The following is a 20,535-nucleotide window of genomic DNA, read 5'->3' as shown; positions in this document are numbered from 1 at the left end:
GCCTCGTTCCTCCCAGCGCCGATCCCATTGGCTGCCTCCCTTACCCGGAAGCGCCGGCCGCAGCCTCGCTTCCGGCTGTTGCTAGGCAACGCGCTGCCCGCTGCACTTCCGGGTTGTGAGGAGGCCCGCTTCCGGCGGCGCCATGAGCACCATGTTCGCCGACACCCTCCTCATCGTCTTCATCTCCGTCTGCACCGCGCTGCTGGCAGAGGGTGCGCGCCCGGAGCGGGCCAGGAATCGGGGGAGGGCGGTGGGGGGGGAGCTGCGGGCTGCTGGGGGCGGGGGGAGGCTGCTGGGGGGGGAAGAGGCCTGGGGAGGAAGGGCTGGGGGGCACCGGGGGGGTGTGTGGGGTGTGTGGGGGGTTGGGTGTGGGGGTGTGGGGGGTGTTAAGGAGCGGGGCTCGGCTTGCGGTAGAGTTGAGTTCAAGGGGCTGCTCCTCGAGGTGCTTCCCAAGAGTGGGGTGGGGGTGGAGTTGGTGTGGGGGGGTGAAGGAATGCTCCCTGGGGAAGTCAAAGCCTTCCTCTTGGTTCCTCTTCCTGGCACTGAGTTGTGCCCCTGAATCTCCTCATGTCCTGGAGCTGAGGCTGCAAGACTCCCTCTTTCTTTCCTTTGGGGAATTCAGAGCCGCTGGATCCACAGGGTGTGTTTGGTTTCTAGGAGCTCTCCTGCATTGCACTGGGCTCAGAGGGCGTACACCTCGTGGTCTTGCAGAGGAAGAAGCTGTTTTACCCTCAAAAGTGCCCCCATGGCTCTGTTCCTTGCAGCTGGGCTCTCAGGCACTCAGTAGCACAGCGCTGTTGTCAAATCGAAGCCAAAAAAAAAAAGGGCCAAGAGCTGCAGGTTAAGCAATTCACAAACCACTGGGGCAGGGCGTGTGATGCAACTAGTTTGGGTCATGTTTTAATGCATAGTGTTAAACTGGAGGGTCCTGTGAGGTCCCTTCTAGCTGAATATCTCTGCTTTTTTGAGATGTGCTGTAACTAATAGTCAGGTCCTTGCAGGTGCAGAAATTATCCCTCGAACCTTAATTAGGTGCTCTGAAAATACAGAACAAAAAGGTGTTTATTGCCTTAATCAGCTCATAGGCGTAGGGTGAGCAACAACTGAGAAATAGAAGCAGGAAGGGGCTAAACAAAACCACAGAACAGAAGTGCTCCGTGAGATACCCAGTGACTTGCAGACACTTTTACTTATTTATGACCTGGACAAGGTTGAGAAGCAGCAGGCCCACGTGAACCTGATGAGGTTCAAGTCCAAGTGCAAGGTGCTGCACGTGGACTGGGGCAATCCAGATGTGAGCACAGACTGGGAGAACTCACTGAGAGCAGCCCTGCAGAGGAGGACCTGGGGGTTGTGGTGGATGAAAAGCTCACCATGAGCCAGCAGCACGTGCCTGCATCCTAGAAGGGCAGCTGCATCCTGGGCTGCACCACCAGGGGAGGGAGGGGATTGTGCCCCTCTGCTCTGCCCTGCTGAGGCCCCACCTGGAGTGCTGCCTCCAGGTGTGGCGCCCCCAGCACCAGAAGGATGTGGGGCTGTTAGAGCGGGTCCAGAGGAGGCCACGCAGATGATCGAGGGAGGGGCTGGAGCAGCTCTCCTGTGAAGAAAGGCTGAGAGAGCTGGGGCTGTTCAGCCTGAAGAAAAGGAGGCTCCAGGGTGACCTCATTGCAGCTTTTCAGTACTTGAAGGGGACTTATAAAAAAGATGGGGAGCATCAGTTTGCTTAGTCAGATAATGATGAGGGAGAATGGCTTTAAACTAAAAGGGGAGATTTAGATTAGAGGTTAGGAGGTAATTTTTCATTCAGAGGGTGGTGAGGCACTGGAACAGGTTGCCCAGAGAAGCTGTGGATGTCCTGGAGGTGTTCCAGGACGGGTTAGATGAGGCCCTGAGCAACCTGATCTAGGAGGTGGTGTCCCTGCCTATGGCAGGGGGTTGGAACTGGGTGATCCTTGAGATCCCTTCCAACCCAGGACAGTATATGATTATTTTATAGGCACCATTGGAGTGCAGAAAGGGGATTAGAAGTAAAGTGATCTAACTTGCTGGTGGTTATGATGTGGTTTTGCAGACATGACATGTGTTTTTGTGTATTTGCTGACTTGTTTCTTTATTGCAAGAGGCCTTCGCTTACCTAGGTACCTGTTGGCTGTTTGTTTCAGGCATAACTTGGGTGCTGGTGTACCGAACAGACAAATACAAGAGATTAAAGGCCGAAGTGGAAAAACAGAGCAAAAAATGTAAGTACTCTTCAGACACGGGGGAGAATGTTTGTTCTCCTTGTTATATATATCCTGCTTTAGCAAATGTCAAATTAAGGGCTCTGTGCTCTGAGAAAATCCTGCTGCATTTTCTGCTGAGAGGGAAGTGAGCATTCTTCAGTTTAGGTTTCACAGGAGCTGAACTTTACAGGGTACCCAAACTGGTATGGAGCAGACTTATTTCTGCCCTTAATTTTCCTCTTGTTGGAGGCGAGGCTGGTGCTGAGATGAGTTGTGTTGTCCCAATTGCCCCCTCACCCCCCTTCCTGGAGGGCAGGACAAGAGATCAGTACTGGAATCTGTTTCTGAGCATGGGTAGCCAGTGTGTATATATGTTTGTGGACTCCTTTAGATGCCTGAAATAAGTTCAAGGATGTGGTTTCTGCTTTTCAAGGAGAATGGGGAATGAGATATGTACTGAGAAAGACCTAGAGTAAAAGGAATGCCATGAAAGGTAAAGCATAATAAAAATAAAAAGTGGCTATCAGCGATGGGGAATGAGTAAGGACAAAGTCATGGTAGGAAGGTCTGAGCTGTCAGCTGGTACAAGAATAAATTGTACTAGCATAAACTGGAAACAAAAATAGTAATGACTAGAAAAAATGTCCCAGATAACTTCTGTAGAGGGGAGGTTTTTAGAGGCCTGGGAAGGACTGAATAAGTGATGAGGGAGGGTAGGAAAAGGGAGTAGAGGGCCAGCAGCCAGAAGATATGCATCAGATATTAAAACTTCTTTAAACATCTGCTAGGAAATGGTAAAATGGTGACTTGAACGTGGTGTGTTTTGGTGGACCTGTCTGCATCAGAAACAAAGGCGCAGAGGAGAAACTGAGCTAAGCTTTCAAACTCGGTTGTATGTTCCCTGTGCAAGTTGCAGCAGTAACAGAGCACACAATGGCTCTGGGGCTGAACCAGAGCTGGTTTTACCTTAAAAAATATTTCCCTGTGCTGTCAGTGCTCCAGGTTTGTGAGAGCAGGATTAGCAAACCGTGTTCCTTCCAGTCTAGCTTACTGCAGCCTTCCCCTGGGCGAGACAAGCTGAAGAGTAGGACTGTAGTCAGGCTTTTAGCTCCTAAATTAGGGGCTTTTGTCATCAAGTGGTATCAGATGGAGATTGCATCTCTGCCTGCCCCCTCTGCTTGATAGAAATGTGTTGGGTTGGAGGAGCCGCCAAAACCCAGCTGCAGACTTAGAGGTAACGTCCTGCTGCGGAACTCGGAGGCAGTTAGCACGGTGTAATCTCGGGGGGTTAATCACTGCTCTAGGAGTTGAGTGCTGTTTGTTTTTATAGCTCTCCTGATATCTAGGTTCTAATCTGCGAAGGGAAAGATGGGAGGTTTGTGCATCTCAATCGGTTCCCAACCTCGTTTGACACTTCCCTCCCACCCTGCCCCCAAATCCCCTTCCTCTCCAGAAAAGTGAAACAGAACCGTGAGGAGTCACTAAAAATCCAGGCTTGATTTTTTTTTTCTATTTTCCTCTCATGCTGAGGACAGCTGGCTTACAGACAGGTTGTAAAGTAGACCACTTGAACCACACCTTTCAACTGTTATCCAACACATCTGAAACAGGAAAAAACATATTTGAGATCCCAAGTTCTCCCTTGGGAGCACTAGCAATCCGAGCAGTTTGCCAAAACAAGTGGGCCGAGTAGCATGCTTGACCAGACGCTGTTATTCATAAGCCTCAGCTTCGTCTCTTCCTATCCTCTTGTTTCTGTTGAGAGCCACTGTTGTTGGAGACTGCTGAAGAAATACTAGCAAGTGTCCTGGGATAAATGTGGTGGTAAAGTTGCAAGGCTTGAGTAAGTCTGATCAGAAGGGTGTGTTTGGAAGAGTGACTCTGTGACTTACAGTCCTGCAGACAGGCTTGTGAGACTGCCTGACAGTTGTTTGCTCTGTGCAAACCAGAAGGGCTGCAGGGATCCTAGGGGTTGGCATGGGGGTCAACAGTGCTCTTCAGAGTGAAGGTGGGATGTGGAAGAGCCCTCGTGTTGGGCCTGGGAGCAATAGCTAGGCCAGAAGAGTCAGTGCTCTCTAACTGGAGTTTGAGCTGGGGGCCGTGGGATTCTGTGGACTTCGGCTGGGGTGGGCTGGTGAGGATCTCCCCCCTGGATTTGGCACCAGCTGCTCCATCAGCCTTCCCTGTGAGCAGTGTGTGTTGTCTGGCATGCTCCAGCATTCCCTTTGAGCAGGCTTGCCTGGTTTGTGCCCTCCTTGTAGCCTGCCCGTGTAAGATGTTCTTGGTCTTTGGAAAAGCACGTGCATTACAACATTGCTGCAGAAGGGATGTTTGGAAACCTTCTGTAGGCTTTCTGTGTGGCTGACTTGCAGGTAACAAGCAGGTCAGAAACCAGCGTGACTAGGAAGGCTGTCTTTATTTCACTTGTGCTTTGAAATGAGGGCTAGAAAGTCTCTGCTGGGCTAGTACTAATGTGGGAGAAGTCCTCATGCTCAGCTCTCTAAAGGTGATTGTCTGAGCTAACAGGAGCCAGCTCTATCTGTTGGTAGAGTAAATACAGGTACGTAGAGCTGAGAGTGAAAAAGAACTCTTGGTGGATCAGAGCCATGTTTTATCACCCTGGCTTCTTGTAGTACTCATCTTACAGAACTTTAAGAGCTGTCTCTCTCTGGAAAAGCTGTTCTTGCTGTTAGCAGGTGAGCCAACTCTTTCTAGATTGTTTGCCCTGCTGGTTTTACGGTATTTTTTCTGCTGCAGTGTTAGTTGTTTGCAGCTGTTTGGTGAGTGTCTGACTTGGGGTTTTAGTAAGTATGAGCTTAGGCTCTTACTTGAAAATATTGGAAATGCTTCAGTACTAATTAATTGAAAGAGAATGGAGAGGCTGTGGCCGACTGCTTGGACAGCATTTCCCCTGAGAATTACATCCCTTCTTCACAGGCAGGCAGAGAACACAGGCTTTCCTGTGTTCTGCTTCCCACTGCAGATAATCTGAGCAGAGCTTGCCACAAAGCTCTTTTCATTAGACTTGCTGAATCAAAAGGACTGTCTAGTGCTAATGACAAATCAGCAAGGGTCATTTCAGCCAAAACTGTCCTCAGGCTGCTTGGTTAACAGCGTAACGGGCTCTTGACAGAGTTTAAAATTAACCCTTTGAAACGTTTCTATACCTCATCCAAGATTTGGAAAATATTTTGGGTTTTAAATATTTGGTTTGGTCAGCCTTGGTGGTTTATAGCTTGTAGAGTCTGAACACACTCTGCCTTGCTTCCTTTCATGCCCGTCCTATAAAGGTAATAAAATGGTTTTCTTGTGCGGAACAGGAGGCTGGGATCTATGTAGAACTGATGGAATATTTTTCTTTGCATTTTTGCAGTGGAAAAGAAGAAGGAAACGATAACTGAATCAGCAGGCCGGCAGCAGAAAAAGAAAATAGGTAAGGTTAGGAGGGGCGTGCAGTGCCCCAAGAACAGGGGAGCAGTAAGGAAGCGATTTTCCTTTCCTTCTGAAGTGGTGCTAGAGCTGGCTCTTGGCCTGTTGACTGGCAGTGAACCCTTTGGCCTTATTCCTCCAGGACAGGAGGCCGGCCTGTAGCTTCTTGATGCTTGTCATCACATTCAGACTCCCATTACTATTATTGACTTCAGTTGCTGAAGTTCCTTGCTGTTCTATGTAGAGCTTGCATCAGCTCTGGCTGCATGAGTGACTGTGGAGCTTTTGTTTTTCTTCATTTGAACACATCACAGCTTTAGGTGTTCGCCTGAGTTGACTCTAACTGCACTTAAATTTACTTAAAATTTGATAAATCAGTACTGCTAAATGATTTTCTTTTCCATTCTTTCTATTTCATTGTCAATATACTTATTTCTTTCTGTGTTAAGGTAACTCTTTAAATATTGGACTGTGCAAGAACAATGTGGTAGATGTTAGGAAAACTTTCTAAAGCTGAGGTTCATTAATCTGCAGGATTATAAAGTAAAACACGCGGTAAAGCCTGGTTAAAATATTACAGAAATCAGAGCAGGAACACTTCTGAGAGCTCCTGGGAGTTGGTTTCCTCATTCCTGTGTAACACCAGGTAGCTGGATTAGTCATTTGATCTGCACAAAGCTTGGGAGTAATCATAAACATATCTTCAAACGGTTCTTCCTAGGTATGAAAACCTGTTATTGCTAGACTTCTGAAGGGATGGGAACCAAAATTCTTCCCCTAGTGTATCTTCAGTTTTTAGTCCTGAGTAATGCATGCATACTATGACTGTTAACGAGATAAGGCAGTCTTTATGAAGTTGTTACGTGCTGTTGTTATCTATGGTCACTTTTAATTGTCAGTGACTTTATTTGCAGGGCACTATCCAAGCTGTGTTTCTATCAGAGAATATTTAACTTGTGCTTGAATTAAACTAATAAACAGTAGAATCTGAGGAATTTAAAACTGTTTTTTTTTTCTAAATATGCTGAAATAATCTTGTTTTGCAAATGAAAAACAAAGCACAAAGGAGCTGAGAACAAAACTTAGGAAGTGACCACTGATTTTGTTTGCTGTGATGCTTGCTGGCCAAGCTTAAGATACTCGGACTGTTGGGTTGTTTTTTGTTTTGTTTTGCAAGTGCTGCATAACTTCGGTGTCTCACTTGCTTTCATGCAAGGCTGAATTCTTAGTGCTTCTGCAAAATCAGGTCTAAATGTCAAGCTGGACATCCAGAAAATGACTCATAGCCGTTAACTACTTCAAAAACTCTGATCTCAGTGACTTGCTGAATGTTAAATCATTCTGCAGTGTGTAGCGTTGGTAGAACAGCCAGATCACTTGAGCTGGAGTCACTTAAAAGAACTAGAATTGTAGAATTTAAAGAAAACAAAACAACCCAGGCTTCACAGATAAGCTGTAGCTGTGGTCAGGACCTGCCTCAGCTGCCATCCATCTTCTGCTCAGAACAAGGCAGGAGGTGTGTGTGTGACCTGACCTGGTAATGTTTGGAGGTAAATCATGCATATACACAAGGAGGGAGGATGAAAGTTGTGTGGGCATGCTTTATTTGGTGTTTCCTTCTTACTGATTTCTATTAATTGTGAAGCGAGCCCATTTCAGTCATATTCTATCCCAATAGCCTTTTGTACTGCTGGAGCAGTGCACCTTTAATGCCACGATGCAGCTTTGTCACCTCAGCTGGAAGAGTGGGTTCGTTAACTTGTGGCTTTGCTGTGCTTTCTGCCTCCACCTGCCCCTAGAAGAAAGGACAGCGATCTTCCCAGCACCCACAGAAGTGCTTGGTAGACAGAATAAACAATGCTGGCAAATAAGGTGCTCGCTGTATCCCCGTGCTTTGTGTTCTGATGGGCAGAATTAGAAGAGCTGGGACTCTGGGCTCTTCCCTGTTGACTCAGCCTTAACTAGCTTAAACTACTTAAAGCTACTTAAATGCTTCTTATGTGTGGCTTGGGTGGGAATAACCACTTGGATAGGATGGTAGGACACCTGAGGGGGTTTGTTTTGAGTTTGTAGAAATGGGTGAGAAACAGGTCAGGTATATTGGGCATCTGGCTGTGTTCTTGATCCCCGTGCAACCTTTAGCCCATCTCCTAGGTGGTTAGTTATGTAGCAGAGGGGGGAAAAAACAAGTATTTGTGCCAAATCCGATTCCTAAAGAGCTGGCCTACTTGCTGAAATGTCCGAAAACAAAATTCTCCACCTAGGTCAGGAAGCAGGTGTCTGGGAAGTTCCTGCCCGAGGGGATGGTTTGCAGCTAAGAACAACTGAAAACAGCAAGGAGGATTCTGAGAGGTCGGGTAGGGGTGTTGCTTTGTGGTGACACTGTGAGGCCCTGTATTCACCAGGGTTTGATTGGGGCTTGAAAGATAACTGTTGAGCTTCTGTGCGGTGGGCCTCTGCTACTGAAACATCACAGGGGTCCATCAGGCAACGCACCCATTGAATAGCCCTTCCCTCCTTCTCTTCTCACACTATTCCTTGTTTAATTCATCTGCCCTCGGCCTTACTCCAGCTTAAATGTTGCTTCAAAGCCCTCGTGCCCCTCTGGATCCTCAGCCTGAGAGGAGTACAGGGGATTGGGTGACACGGGAAAAAGGGACAGAAGAAGTGACAGGTGTTGGTGGTCCTTGAGAGCCGAGCAGTTCTCCAGTGAGGGGCACAGGAAATGTAACGGGGAAAAATGAGCGCTTTTGAAGTTTGTGGCGACTTAAGGAGAGTGAATTTTAAAAGAAGCGTTCTCTGCAAAGCACAGTAGTGCGTGTTTTGCTGGAATTTGTGTAGGAAACATTTTTCTTCTTTGGAGAGTCTTTTAGGAGTGACAGAAGTACAAAAGTCATTACTGAAACTGGCAACCTTGCTGGCTCTGTGTACAGTTTGGGAGTCCCAAAAACCTTGTTTATATAACGTGCTTACAGTGGTGAGCCTGTGGCAAATGGAGCCTGCTCTCTTTCGGAAGCATGCTTTGTAGGCACTGTCTTTGTTTTCTGGCAACATTGCTCGTGCTACTGTGTTAGTTGGTTGAGTTGGCAAATCTGACATTCTGTGCATTTCTTCCTGAAGTGCTGAATGTGTGATTCCAGCCTCCTCTTCTTTTGTGCCTGCATTGCTGCGTGCTGCTGGGATGGAGGAGCAGTTGGCTTTGTACAGCTTTTCACTTGATACGTCTGGCACAGAGAGCTGGAGTTGGTTTTGGGAATGTTGCTTGTTTGGAGAGCCAGGAAGGTTAAAGCTTCCTGGAAATGAAAACACTTGGGTTTCTAGGCTGGTACAACTGATGATAACTGTTGTTGTTTTTGTCCTTCCAGAGAGACAAGAGGAGAAACTGAAAAATAACAACAGGGATTTGTCAATGGTAAGGAAACTAAAGCCAGTTCCTAACTGCTGAAGATCTCAGTCAGCAGCTTTCTGAAAGAAAGACTCTGTTCAGTTGTCAGCTGTAGCAAGTCCTCCTTACAGCTCTTTCTGGATTCTCTAATAGGTACAGAACTTAGTATGAGCCACAGAGCTCTCCAGCAGTTAATTTATCCCTGGCCTCACCTATTTTCATTTTTATAAGCCTCCGTGATGTTTTCAAAGTCGAATTAATTTGTCTGACTTCCTCCTGTAAGTTCTGTCTTTATAATGGGTTCCTGCTGGTTGTGTAGGCTTACCTGTGGAAGGTAACAGCACAATTTTTGAGCACTCTTTTTTTTTTTTTTTTTTTCCCCCTTTCTGAATTGGCTCTTGACATCAGTGGTTTGTGCTGTGGCTGTCTTTGTGCCCAGTTTTTGATGGAATATTACTTTGGGTATTCTCTGGTCACTTCTTTTACAATCCTTCCAGCCTTCTGCATCATCCTTTTTTTTTTTTTTTTTTTTTTCCTTCTAGATTGCAGTGATGCTATACAAAGCCTCTTCTTCAGGGTTTGAGCCCCTAATCCCTCAGTGCAGGCCTGTTGTTCATCTCTGACCTTTCTACTTGCAGGTTCGGATGAAATCCATGTTTGCCATTGGCTTCTGCTTCACTGCCTTGATGGGAATGTTTAACTCCATGTAAGTATCAACTTCCTGGACTCTTCTTAAGCTTTCATGGACTTCTAATTTTTCACTCCACCACCTGAAGTGTTCTAGTGGCAGGGTCTTCTCCAAGGCCCATAACTAATCGGTGTGAAACGGATCTCTCACAGCATGCATCTTCTTGAGAGTGGACACTGCATGCTGAATGCAATTGCATTCAACAAATGGAAAGCCAGCTGGATGCAGCTCTAACATCCTTCTGTTTGGGACCATCTTCTAGGGCAGGTTTGGTTGATGTCAGGCAAGCAGCTGTGGTTTTCAGCTCCTTTGGCTCTGCTGTAATGTGACTGAAGAACACTTGCAAGCAAAACTGGGTCAGCTCTTCTGCTCTCAGAAATGAGCTGTAATTGCAGAGTTTGTTGCTGCCCTACTTAAGGTGATCAGAGTGGAGATACTAACAGGTCTAGGCATGTGCTCTAATCTTCTTTTGCTTTAAAAATGGCCTGAGGTTGGTCTAATTGAAATCAAAACCAAAAAACTCTATTTTGCATGGTTATAGAAGGCTTGCTTCCAGACACATGAAACTGAGAGACTGTTCTTGGCTTTTAAAACTTGGCTCAGTCTTGAAATGTGGACTTCCCATTGGCTATAAAAGCTGAAGATAATTCAGATATGGAGACTGTGTGGTATCTGGGCAATATACTGGTGCTGCAAACGAGAATTTACGTTCTTGGACACCAGAACCTCTGGCTTCTCTGCTGGCAGTCCTCAGGATACAGCCGATTGTTATTTTTCTGCAGATCTGTGGGTGGATAAATTGCAAACAGGGGGTAACATAATATCAGAACTGTGTGGACTCCATTCAGCTTAGTCAGACTTCAGCATCTAGCATTCTCTGGAATGCTCTGAAACTGAGCAAAGGAGCACAGCGCTAAAGGACTTTAAGATCTGGGTACAGTCTTGAGCTATTGTTGTCCCATCTGCAGCCCTGAGGGTGGATTGGAGGTACATCTTGAGTCATGTGCCCAGCAGCATGGTGTCTAGTGCTGCACCTGAGGCATTCAGGTGCTTGGCTAGCTATTTTTGGTGCAATATAATTAAAAAAACAAAAACCCACCCTATTCTGTTTTAGTTTCTTAGAGCGGAAAGAGGCAGCTTGGAGTATGCTGAGTGACAAGTGTTAGGGGACTGTACATTCACTGAGTTTTTTAGGAAGGAATTGGTTTTTGGTTGAATTTTGAGTGGCTCTTCCTTCCTTCCTTATGTATTATCCTAAAAAATGAGTTAATTGGTTTCTTCTCCTTTAGGACCACCAAGATGACTTGTCTTGTTCATCTTCTGAGGGTTCTTATCTGTAGAGATCATGCTACCAGCTGTGGCGCTGATATGTAGCTTGTGGGCATATCCTGCCTTTAGCTGCCTCTTTTTCAGAGCCCATCCTGGAGACCTGAACATGAGCATCCAAAGAGCAGTGTTAGAATTGAAACAGCTTTCTTGCTAAGTCCGGCAGTTCTGAGTAAACTGAGTCAAAATCTGGAGATTTGGCTGTCTTGCCTTTGGGGGTAGCTAGCTAGATCTTTGCTCTTGGTCTCAGTACGTTTGTATCTGAATGGCAGCTCTGCTGGCTTGTACCTGCACTGTCTGAAGCCTGTAGAATGGTTTGATGGAGTTGTTTCTAGCTCGTGTACTGCTGTTCCCCTGACATAGTGTAAGAGGCAGCTGCTTGGCTCAAGAGAATGCTTCAGTTATGAATTCAGGAGGCTTTTAGGCACCGTGTGGGAAGCTGCTGCTGCTGCCAGGTCATTCACTGAAGTGCTGTGGGTGTGGTAAGAGGAGGAGGAAAAGGCTGGCTGACACCTGCAGTGACTATAGCCCCATTTCCTTGCCTTTCCTTTTCTTGAATGAGTTCATTGCTCTGGGGGGACAAGAAGAGCAGGAGTTGCATGGAAGTGACAAGGCGTGCCACCCCTTGGACAAGGGTTATGCAGGCACTGCTGCTCTGTGCCTGGGCACCTCACCTTTGCTAAGTCCTCAGCAGACAGCTAAGCCAAAACAGAAATTAGCCTGATGATTGCCTCTCTTTCTTGAAGTGGCAGTGGTCACGAACCCCACTGGAGGGGTAAGTAGGAAGCTGGTTTAAACCCAGAGAGCAGAATGCCGCGTGAAGGCGAGCAGCTGAATGACTACTGTGGGTTAAAAGGTTCTCTAGGGCTGGGAGCTCTGCAGCAGCGTTGGCCTCCAAGCAGATGGGCTTCCTCTTGGGAGAGAAATTAGCTTCTGTGTGTCTCAATTTTCTCCTGTCAGAAGCTTCTTAATGCAATCAAGTCCCTGTTTTGCTCCGAGCTGCGCGTTTTGGTACCCCTTCTTGATGACTGTGAAAACCTGCTGGAGAAGAAAAAGCAGGTACCTCGGGGTGCTACTGCTGAAGTACTTGTCATTCTCACAGCAGGAATAACGCAGAGTTTGAAGCCACTGGGGGATGTTACCGGGAGATAAACATCCGTTCCTAGCTCCTCTGCCAAGCTGCTTGTGAGATGTAAACAAAGTTGGCGTGTGTTTGAGCTGTAGCTGTGTGAATGCATCTCCACAGGAAAGAACGCTCATTTAGGATCTCTTGAAACAAGAAACACCTGTTAGAAAATCAGCACATGCAGAGAAAATAACATCCAGCTATGCACATGCTGATGAGGCATCGTACACGCTTTACTTCAAAAGATTGGGTCGACTGTCTGGGTTGGGAGAAATCTTTGCAAACTGGCCAGAATTCACACTCTGCCTGGTGCCCTGGAATGTGGAGCTGGAGGAGCTCCAGGAGCAGGACAGGCTGCTCGAGATAGGCGCTATCGTCCTGCCTCTGCGCTGCCCTTGCCTGCAGAGCTAGCGCAGAGAAGGCTGTTTGGGTTAAAAAGCGTGCTGTTTGTGGTTCTTCTCAGCATCTTGTGCTGAGAAACATAGCTGCTCTAGGAAAGGAGCAGATGTCTTTGACTTACACTCTGCTTAAAATGCTGTTTTGCTTAAAGCAAAGAGTACGCTTCTTGCAGTAGCTGCAGTACGTCGGGGTGGTGGTAATCCATCGTTTTGTTCCAGTGCTGACTGTGTTCTGGGGAGTGATCTGTTAAATCTGGTTTTTGAATGAAATGCCCCAGTAAATGCAAAATGCCGACAAAGATCTCCTGAATCAACAACTTGTCCAGCTGATCACTTGTATGTCACTATTAAATGCTCTCACCGTGGCAAAATGGTTATCGAGGGAAGCCTACCAACCTTCTGGGTGATTGGCTTTTTGAGAGGTGCATTCACCTCCTGTAGTGTGTATAAAGGTGAGCTGGGGAAAAGCAGAGTGGCTTTTTTAGTCTTCCACGTGGTCTTGTCTGCTCTGGTGGCCTGCTAGAAGTGCTCACTTGTTCTTTATATAGCCAAAGGCATTTTTACTCTCCCTATTTATGATCTGGTGCTCTCTTTCTTTTCCAGATTTGATGGCCGAGTGGTGGCAAAACTTCCCTTTATCCCCCTGTCATACATCCAGGGCTTGTCCCACCGCAACCTACTGGGTGAGGATTACACTGACTGCTCCTTCATCTTCCTCTACATTCTCTGCACGATGTCCATCAGACAGGTGAGTACGCTGTTGTCTCTTGCATGCTTGGAGCAAGGAAAGCCCATGAAGAAGCTATCAAAGAAGGGTATCACTGCTGTCCAGTTTGCATATGTATTCTGTGATCTGTTTCTGTGTTATTCATGTGCTTCATACTCATAGTAATTGTAGGTTGGGATCTTAAAAGCAGCCACGATCCTGGACGATGTGGAAGGCTTGATTGGAAACATCAGAATGGCACCAGGATGCTAAGACAGGGTTGGCAGAAATGGATTTCTTTGTTGTGTGTGCCTCTGATTAATGTTTTTTTTGCTTTTGTCCTTACTGCTTTTGCTGACCTCCTGTTTTTTTTTTTTAAGGACATTACCTTCAGAACTGAGTCTCTCCCAGTGTTAGGGAGAGACTCGGGAAAGGGGTCTGGTGCGATAAGCCAGGAGTAGGCTACACATAGTTCCTCAGCTAAGCTGGTTAGTTTTGTCTCTTGAAAAGAGAAAAGCATCGCTGAGGATAAAAGGAAGTGCCTGTTCAGGATCAGGCTGTGTTATCCAGCTGGCTAGCACCCTTGTGTTGAGCAGCAGTGATGTGTTGCGATGAAGATGAAGGTTCATTAATTGTTTAATTGGCAGAAAGGCTGGCGAGGACAAGCGGACCTCTGCAGTGCAACCAGAAGTCTACTTTGGTTGCCAAAGTTTCTCAGAGTGCTGGGGATACAATAATAGATTCTGGGATTCGGATGAATGCTGGTGCAACTAAGCTGCAAGTGATCTGCCCTTCCGTATTTGTTTCCCTTTTCTTTGATTTGCTTCCTGAATTCTCGCTGCTTTTCTCCTTGACCGGCTTGTTGCTTTTCCTCGGGGGTGCCAGGGGACTCAAAGCGGATCGGCGAAGGGAAGTGGCGTGTTATGCCAGCTGTCAGAGGTTTGGGTGAGCTCGATGGAGCAACTTAATAAAACTCCTTTAGTCAAAAAGTGCCTGCTAATGAGTCGACTTCGACATAGTTCTCCGTTTTGGGTGCTTGTGTTGAAATGAATCTGTGCCTGGCTGTGTGCAAAAGCAAGTAATGAATTGTAAGGTACCTCGTGACCTCCAGATGATCCTCTCAACCTTTGGTTCATCCTCTCGCTTGAAGCAGGGGCAGCTTCCAAGTGCCGAAGGCCAGGGACTTCCCCATTGTGTTCTCTGCAAGACAAATCTTGTTTCACTTCCCAGTAGCTGGAGCAGTACATGCTGCTTTGAAAGAAAGGAGAGCTTTTTACGTCTTTGGATCATCCTCCTGCGATGCTGTGGTCTGATACTGTTCTTTTGAGGCAATCTTCTGTCGTGCTGCTCTGTGACTTTACCTGTTGCATGGAAAGTCCCTTTCTTCTAGTGGTGCAGACTATTACGTGAAACTAAATAACACCATCTGCGAGAATTTTTTTGCACCCTTGAGCTGATAGGGGAACTCCTTTGCTCAAAAATCCCCCGTGGATTTTTTTTTTGTCCAGAAATAAAATTCCTGTGGTTGGTTCTAGCCCTGGGCATTTCCTGCTGTGCCTGTTGTGAAATGAATAGAACCAAGTGGTTGTCCACTCTGGTTCTGGGGAGAAATGTTGAGCTAGTTGCAGTGAATTGGGCTTTCAAGAGGAAATTCAGGCAAAAAAATATCCTTTTGCAGCAGAGTTCATGCCAATGGCCCTGTGAGGATGGAAGTTAACATTGTTTTGCAGAAAAGGGTCTTTCTGCACTGAAGCACTAGACAGTGGCCTTTGTAGTGCTGCCTTATTTATGTGATCGTGATTAACTGTACCTGAGATTCTCCATCTGCCAGGCAGCTCCAAGTTTCTTCCTCCTTGCTGCACAGAGGGATGGGCAGACCAGCTGCACTGCTGTGTGCAAAAGCTAGGAACTGGAGCTGTGATTCCTGGCATCCTGCTCTTGGTTTTAGTGCTGTTTGAATGCACTTGGATGGTAACAGCATGGGGAAGAGGACTTTGAAGGGCTGAGAGGCTGAGGGAGAAGGGAAGAAAGCAATTGAGGGCTTACAATGGTGCAAAGACTTCGCTTTTGGTGCTGTGACTATAGAGGTGAAAGTTTTGTGACCCTGTGTGCAGAAGGGGAAATTTCACTAGGCTGGCTTCAAAGCAGCTGCTGGCCTGAGGGAGGAGAACTGATGTGGGAGTGTCTGGTATAGAGAAGGAGAAGGAACAGAGCTGTGCTGAGAGTCAGGGACCAGGCTGTAAACAAGTGAAGGGAATGACACAGCCCTCAGCCCTCCCTTAAATCCTGGAGCTGCCTGGGAAGGGATCAAAGGCAGGGAGAAGAGACTCCTCTGTGGAACTCCGAAATAAAGAACTCTTGTGTACGTGAAAACAGGTGATCCTGAGGGAAATGCAGGGGAGTATGTGAGGGTGGGGAGATGAACTGGCTGTTAATTAAGCTCCCGTTAACGAGATGGGTGGCAGCAGGCAGTCTCCTCACGCAGTCCTCATGCGTGTGGGGGTGCTAAACTCTTCAGACACTGACTGGGAAGCTAGCGCTGCCTGTGACCTGGCCAGCATCTCCCGAAATAGTCTCCTCGCAGTGAGTAACTTCCTTTGCGCTGTTCCTCGCTCTCCCTGGCACGTAAATCCTGTCCCCCAGTTCCTCCTGCCTTCCTGTTTGGAGAGAGGAGGGTTGCTGGGAGAGGCCTTCCGAGGGTCCTTGAGCCGCTGGATTTCAGCTGGGAAAGTCCGCTGGGTGTGAGGCACGCCGGCAGGGCTACATCCTCTGGCCCCATTCCTGTCACTGAACTCCCAGCCTTCACCTGTGAAGAGGAGCAGGCTGCTGGTCCTCGGGCGTTTGCTGCTCTTCGCTTCCTTTTCACACAAGCCTGAGCTGTAGACGAGGCCTCTCCTCGCAAATGTCATCCCAGGGGGGAGAGGGAGCCGGCAGTTATCGCTGCTGCCGGGAGTGCACTTTCCCACATGGCCTCGTCTAGGGGCAGGGAACCTTTTGGATCTAAGTCTTATCGTCTTCCTTCCGTGCTCCTCAAGGTAGTGGTCTTGTTCGTGGTGGATGTAGGCTCTGCAGGCGTCCTTGTGCAGAGCAGCTGGGGTGGAGTCCTCCAGGCAAGGCCGCCTGGAGCTCCCAGCTGTGTGGGTGCTGGGATTGCTGTGAAGCAAAACTGCGTGGCAGCTAGTGCAGAAGCACGGAGAGGACTCCTGGGGAAGGGGAAGGCCTGGAGTGTGACTGGAGACTCGAATCCATGTGCAGACAACTTGTCTCTCTTCCTCTTAGCTCCATGCAAGCAGGTGGAGTAACTTCAGCCCCACGGTGCTCTGTCGTGATAACTCAGAGGAACAGGGAGGGAGGTGGCTGCTGCTTTGGATGCTCTGCTAGGACCTCGTTCTGCTCCATGCGTGAGGCAGTACAAAGCTGGTAGGATGCTGCTCTTGCCTGCTGCTGACTCTGCAGCACCCTCTGCTGTTGCCTAGTCTGTCCCAAAGCTGCTCTCGTTTCCCCGTCCATCTCGACGGGAAGCTCTTCAGAGGAACCACACAAAGGAGTCTCCTGCAGTGAACCGCTCTCCTTTGTATATCCAGTTGCCGAATATCAGCAAGTAGTTAACTTCTGTAGGCTGTGGACTTGACTATGCTATGGATAAAGCTAGTCAGTGGTTGTGCAGGGCTCTGTTTTGGTCTGTCTGGCTTCACTGAAGTACAGAACCACACAGGTGTGCCTAGGTGCTTCCACAGCCACCTCGGGGCTGGAACCAGTTGGTCTGCACTTCTGTGCTGCAGAGCCCAAGCTGGTTGCTAACTTCTTCCTGGCAAGTCGTAGGTGCATCTTCCCTGCAGGCCTGGGGTACTGAGGCACAGCACAGCGCTGCTGTTCACGTGGATATTATCCTGTGTGGCAAACATCAGCTGTAGTGAAAGGTTGTCTGGTAAACTGTACTGTATTCTGCTGCTTGTCACTGGGGTTTGTTTTGAGCAGGTACTGTAAAACTGGTGCCACTCCTCCACAGTGTTCCCCTCCTCTACTTTCATGCTTGTCTGTTCAGTCTGAAGCCTTCCTTTCCTTAGTCTCTACCCAGAATGATCCTTTCCAGTTACTCTAGAATTAAAAAGCTCTGCTTTGTTATCTTTATTGTTCTCCTTCCATGATCAAAAAAAGTTCAAGAACTCAATGACCTCGTTATCTGACCTGTCCTGACAGTTATTTTGGGGAAGACACTCAGGTTTGAAGAGAATCCTCCTTCCTCCTTTTGTTGTCTGGATAGCCAGCCCTCAGCAGATGACAGGAGGGGGCACAGTTGTTTTCTTCTTTCCCTTGCATCAGACGTCCTTGTTTTGCCAGCACTGCATAAGCAGCTGCTTGAGCTGCAGTTACTTGCAGCAAAGGATGAAACTAAGGGAAAAGTTAAATTCTGTAGTTGCACTGTTGAAGATTTTAAAGGGAGTGGGAAAAAAAAAAAAAGGAAAGCTTTGAACTTTTAAATACTCTGTTGTGAGGTGTTCAGCTAGTGCCTGACTCTTACTGCGTTCCTTCCTTGTTGTTTTCTACCTAAACACCTTGCTCAGATACAGGTGTAGATGCAGAGGGCATTTCAGCAGTCAGTTTCTTGGTTTGTGTGGCCTGTTACACAGAATGTCTCCCCCAATCCACTGCTCTTGTCTGCATCACCAGCCTGCAAATTAATTCTGCACCTAACTGTCTAGCTCGAACTTGGCATGTGCTTTGGTTGCCATGTTGCTGACCCAAATTCAGACTGCATTTGTTCTTTGCTAGTTTGCAGGCTCTGCTGGATGGCACTGCCATTGACAGTGGTTTCTAGAACTTGTGAAATCTGCGGGCTGCTTTGGTTCTGCCTGTGAGCACACATTAGGAACCTGCTTCTGTGTATACACTGCAGTTCTGTGCATGAACTGCCAGTCTGACTATTGCAGGTTGAAGACACCAGCCCCTAGACAAAGCTGTTAATGCATTAATCTCCCAGCTGACTGTGTGCTGTCCACCTGGAGGTGGGAAAGAGCCCTCAGCCAAAATGAGGATTTAGTCATGAGGCTTCAGCTGGGGTAGAAGAGAGGGGCCTGGCTATAACTGTAGCCATTAGTGGTGGTTGTTTGGCTCTGTACTAAAGCACTTTTAGAATTTGTGGGGTCAGATGTCCATGGTATATCGCGCAGTTTTGTAATAAGACTGTGGGTGAGGACCTGAATCTGCTGAAGCTAGCAGGAAGGCTGCACTTGCAGGCAGAGCTGGGATTTCTTCCTCTTTGGTGTCTCCCTTGTCACGGCCTTACTGACGTGCTCTTCTGCTCTTGTTTTTGCAGAACATTCAGAAGATGCTCGGTCTTGCTCCGTCCCGGGCTGCCACCAAGCAAGCAGGGGGCTTCCTCGGCCCACCACCTCAGGCAGGGAAGTTTTCCTAAAGCACAATTAGAGCCTTCACTGCAGGTCTGACAGCCGCACAAGTCTGCCCTGGGGAGGTAGAAGGATGGGATTCTGCACCAGGCTTCACGTGTCGAAAACCAGCCTATGCAGTATCTGCCACAGTCTCGGAAACACCTTGCCTTTGGAGTATTCTACCAGCAGCTGTTTGGTCATCAAACCAAGAAAGTTCTCAGAAGATGACTTGACTTTTTGTCTCTGGTGTTTCTGAGAAATAAACGGCATGGGCATGTTGATTTAGATGTCTGTTAATTGTGCTATAGGACAAGTAGAACTACCTTGGTGTAGCACAGTTGGCTTTAGCTTATGGCATGGAAAACAATTAAGATATCACAAACAAGATCTGCAGAACAGTTTAGGAAACTTGGGACAGTTGTGCTGAGAGGTGTCCCTTGTCTTAGAGGTACTGGCTGTACTCCTGTGCAGTGGAGAGCTGGGCAAGGAGCTGTGCTTGGTTTTGTGTAACACTTCCACTGTGCAGGGTGAGTTTTTTTTTTTTTCTTTTATTGGCTCAGGTGGCTGAGGGCCCAGGAACTGCCCCTGTGCCAAGCTGCCCTTTGGGTTGCAAGTATTGCTGGATGTTTGCCCGTGCCTTCCTGGCAGAATGCAGTGCCACAGAGATTTGTAGCGTCGTACAGCTTCTGTTAAAGTTGCTTACTTCAGCAGAATCTGCTCAACTGCAGAAACAAGCCTGGCCCTCAGTTTAATGAGTAAACTGTTAAATTATATCAGTGCTGTCCACCGCTGCTGAACCCTTTTTATTGCCTGAGGGGTTAGGACAGCTGCATTTTTGTTCGTGCCCCTTAGTTTACTGATCATCAGTCCCTTTAGCAGTATGAATCTTAAAAATTCCTCCTTCCTTCATAGGCCAGTAGGTTCCCTGTGCTGTCTTACACTTTGCCAACTAATTACCTGGCTCAGTCCTGGTGGCCAGGCCTTGTTCAAAAGGGCTGAATAAATTTTGCTGCTGCTCTCAAGTTAGGCTGACACTTTCTTGGAGTATTTTGGTTCCTATAGGGGCTACTGATTCCTCACTTCTGTGACCAGAAGCGTATAATATGGAACATTTTCCTAGGAGGTTTTGATGAGGTGCAGGGCAAGGGGATAAATCTGATGTTAAATCCTACAAGTTGCAGCAGTTCTCCCTGAGAAGCACGGAGCGTGAGGATGCTGCATTTCTGACACGGTGTAGATTCAGCCTTCCCCAAGGAGCAGCCGTGGTCGTGTAAGTCCTCAGTTTCCTACGTGTGGCCTCTGTGTGATGGCCTGACCCTGCTGCAAAGCCAGAAACCCCCAAACCTGCTGCACCAGCCTTGCTGCGTTAGTTTATCCTGCAGCATGTGGTCAGCAAATCCAGCGGGGTGAGCTGTGAGAGCCAAATCTGATGGGGTATAGCAACAAACCGTGCCTCGCTGGGCGAGGAGGTGCTGCGTGCAGCACAGGGACCTTCCTTGTGCCATCCCAAACCCTGCCTCAGCACCGTGCTGCCTTTTGCCGAGCACATGTGGCATCGTGCTGTGTTTTATCACGCTGTGAAGGTGCTGCTCGCACATCCAAAAATTATTTGAAAATTAGGGCTTTGGTGCTGTGTTGGCTCGCCTGCTGCAGCAGCTCTGTGGGGTTGCTGATCCTAACAAAGGGAGAACAACTCTCTAGGTCTGAGCTCTAAGAACCCACAAAATACAACGGGGAGACACCTACCTTTTGGGGGAAGAAAGAACGGTTTCGGTTCCACCCTTTTTTACACCCGTGGGCCCTCCGAGCCGCGGGGGGGCGCCCAGGGCGTGGGCTGGGCTTGCCGGGGGGGGCGTTCCGGGGCT

The 20,535-nt window shown here is 47.9% G+C and overlaps 1 protein-coding gene across 1 annotated transcript; it reads left to right on the top strand.

The window, feature by feature from the left end:
• Positions 1-53: 53 nt before the first annotated feature.
• TMCO1 (transmembrane and coiled-coil domains 1) lies at positions 54-18,951 on the top strand. The gene is made up of 7 exons (XM_027463325.3): positions 54-212; positions 2,163-2,240; positions 5,596-5,655; positions 9,017-9,063; positions 9,675-9,742; positions 13,178-13,322; positions 18,598-18,951. The coding sequence occupies exons 1-7, from the start codon at positions 143-145 to the stop codon at positions 18,694-18,696; spliced, it is 567 nt and encodes a 188-aa protein (XP_027319126.1). The 5' UTR covers positions 54-142; the 3' UTR covers positions 18,697-18,951.
• Positions 18,952-20,535: the final 1,584 nt, after the last annotated feature.

This window comes from Anas platyrhynchos, chromosome 8 (genome assembly GCF_047663525.1).
Source record: "Anas platyrhynchos isolate ZD024472 breed Pekin duck chromosome 8, IASCAAS_PekinDuck_T2T, whole genome shotgun sequence".
Taxonomy (NCBI): Eukaryota; Metazoa; Chordata; class Aves; order Anseriformes; family Anatidae; genus Anas; species Anas platyrhynchos.
The sequence above is the reverse complement of the archived record's forward strand: the minus strand, read 5'-3'. Positions and strand labels throughout refer to the sequence as shown.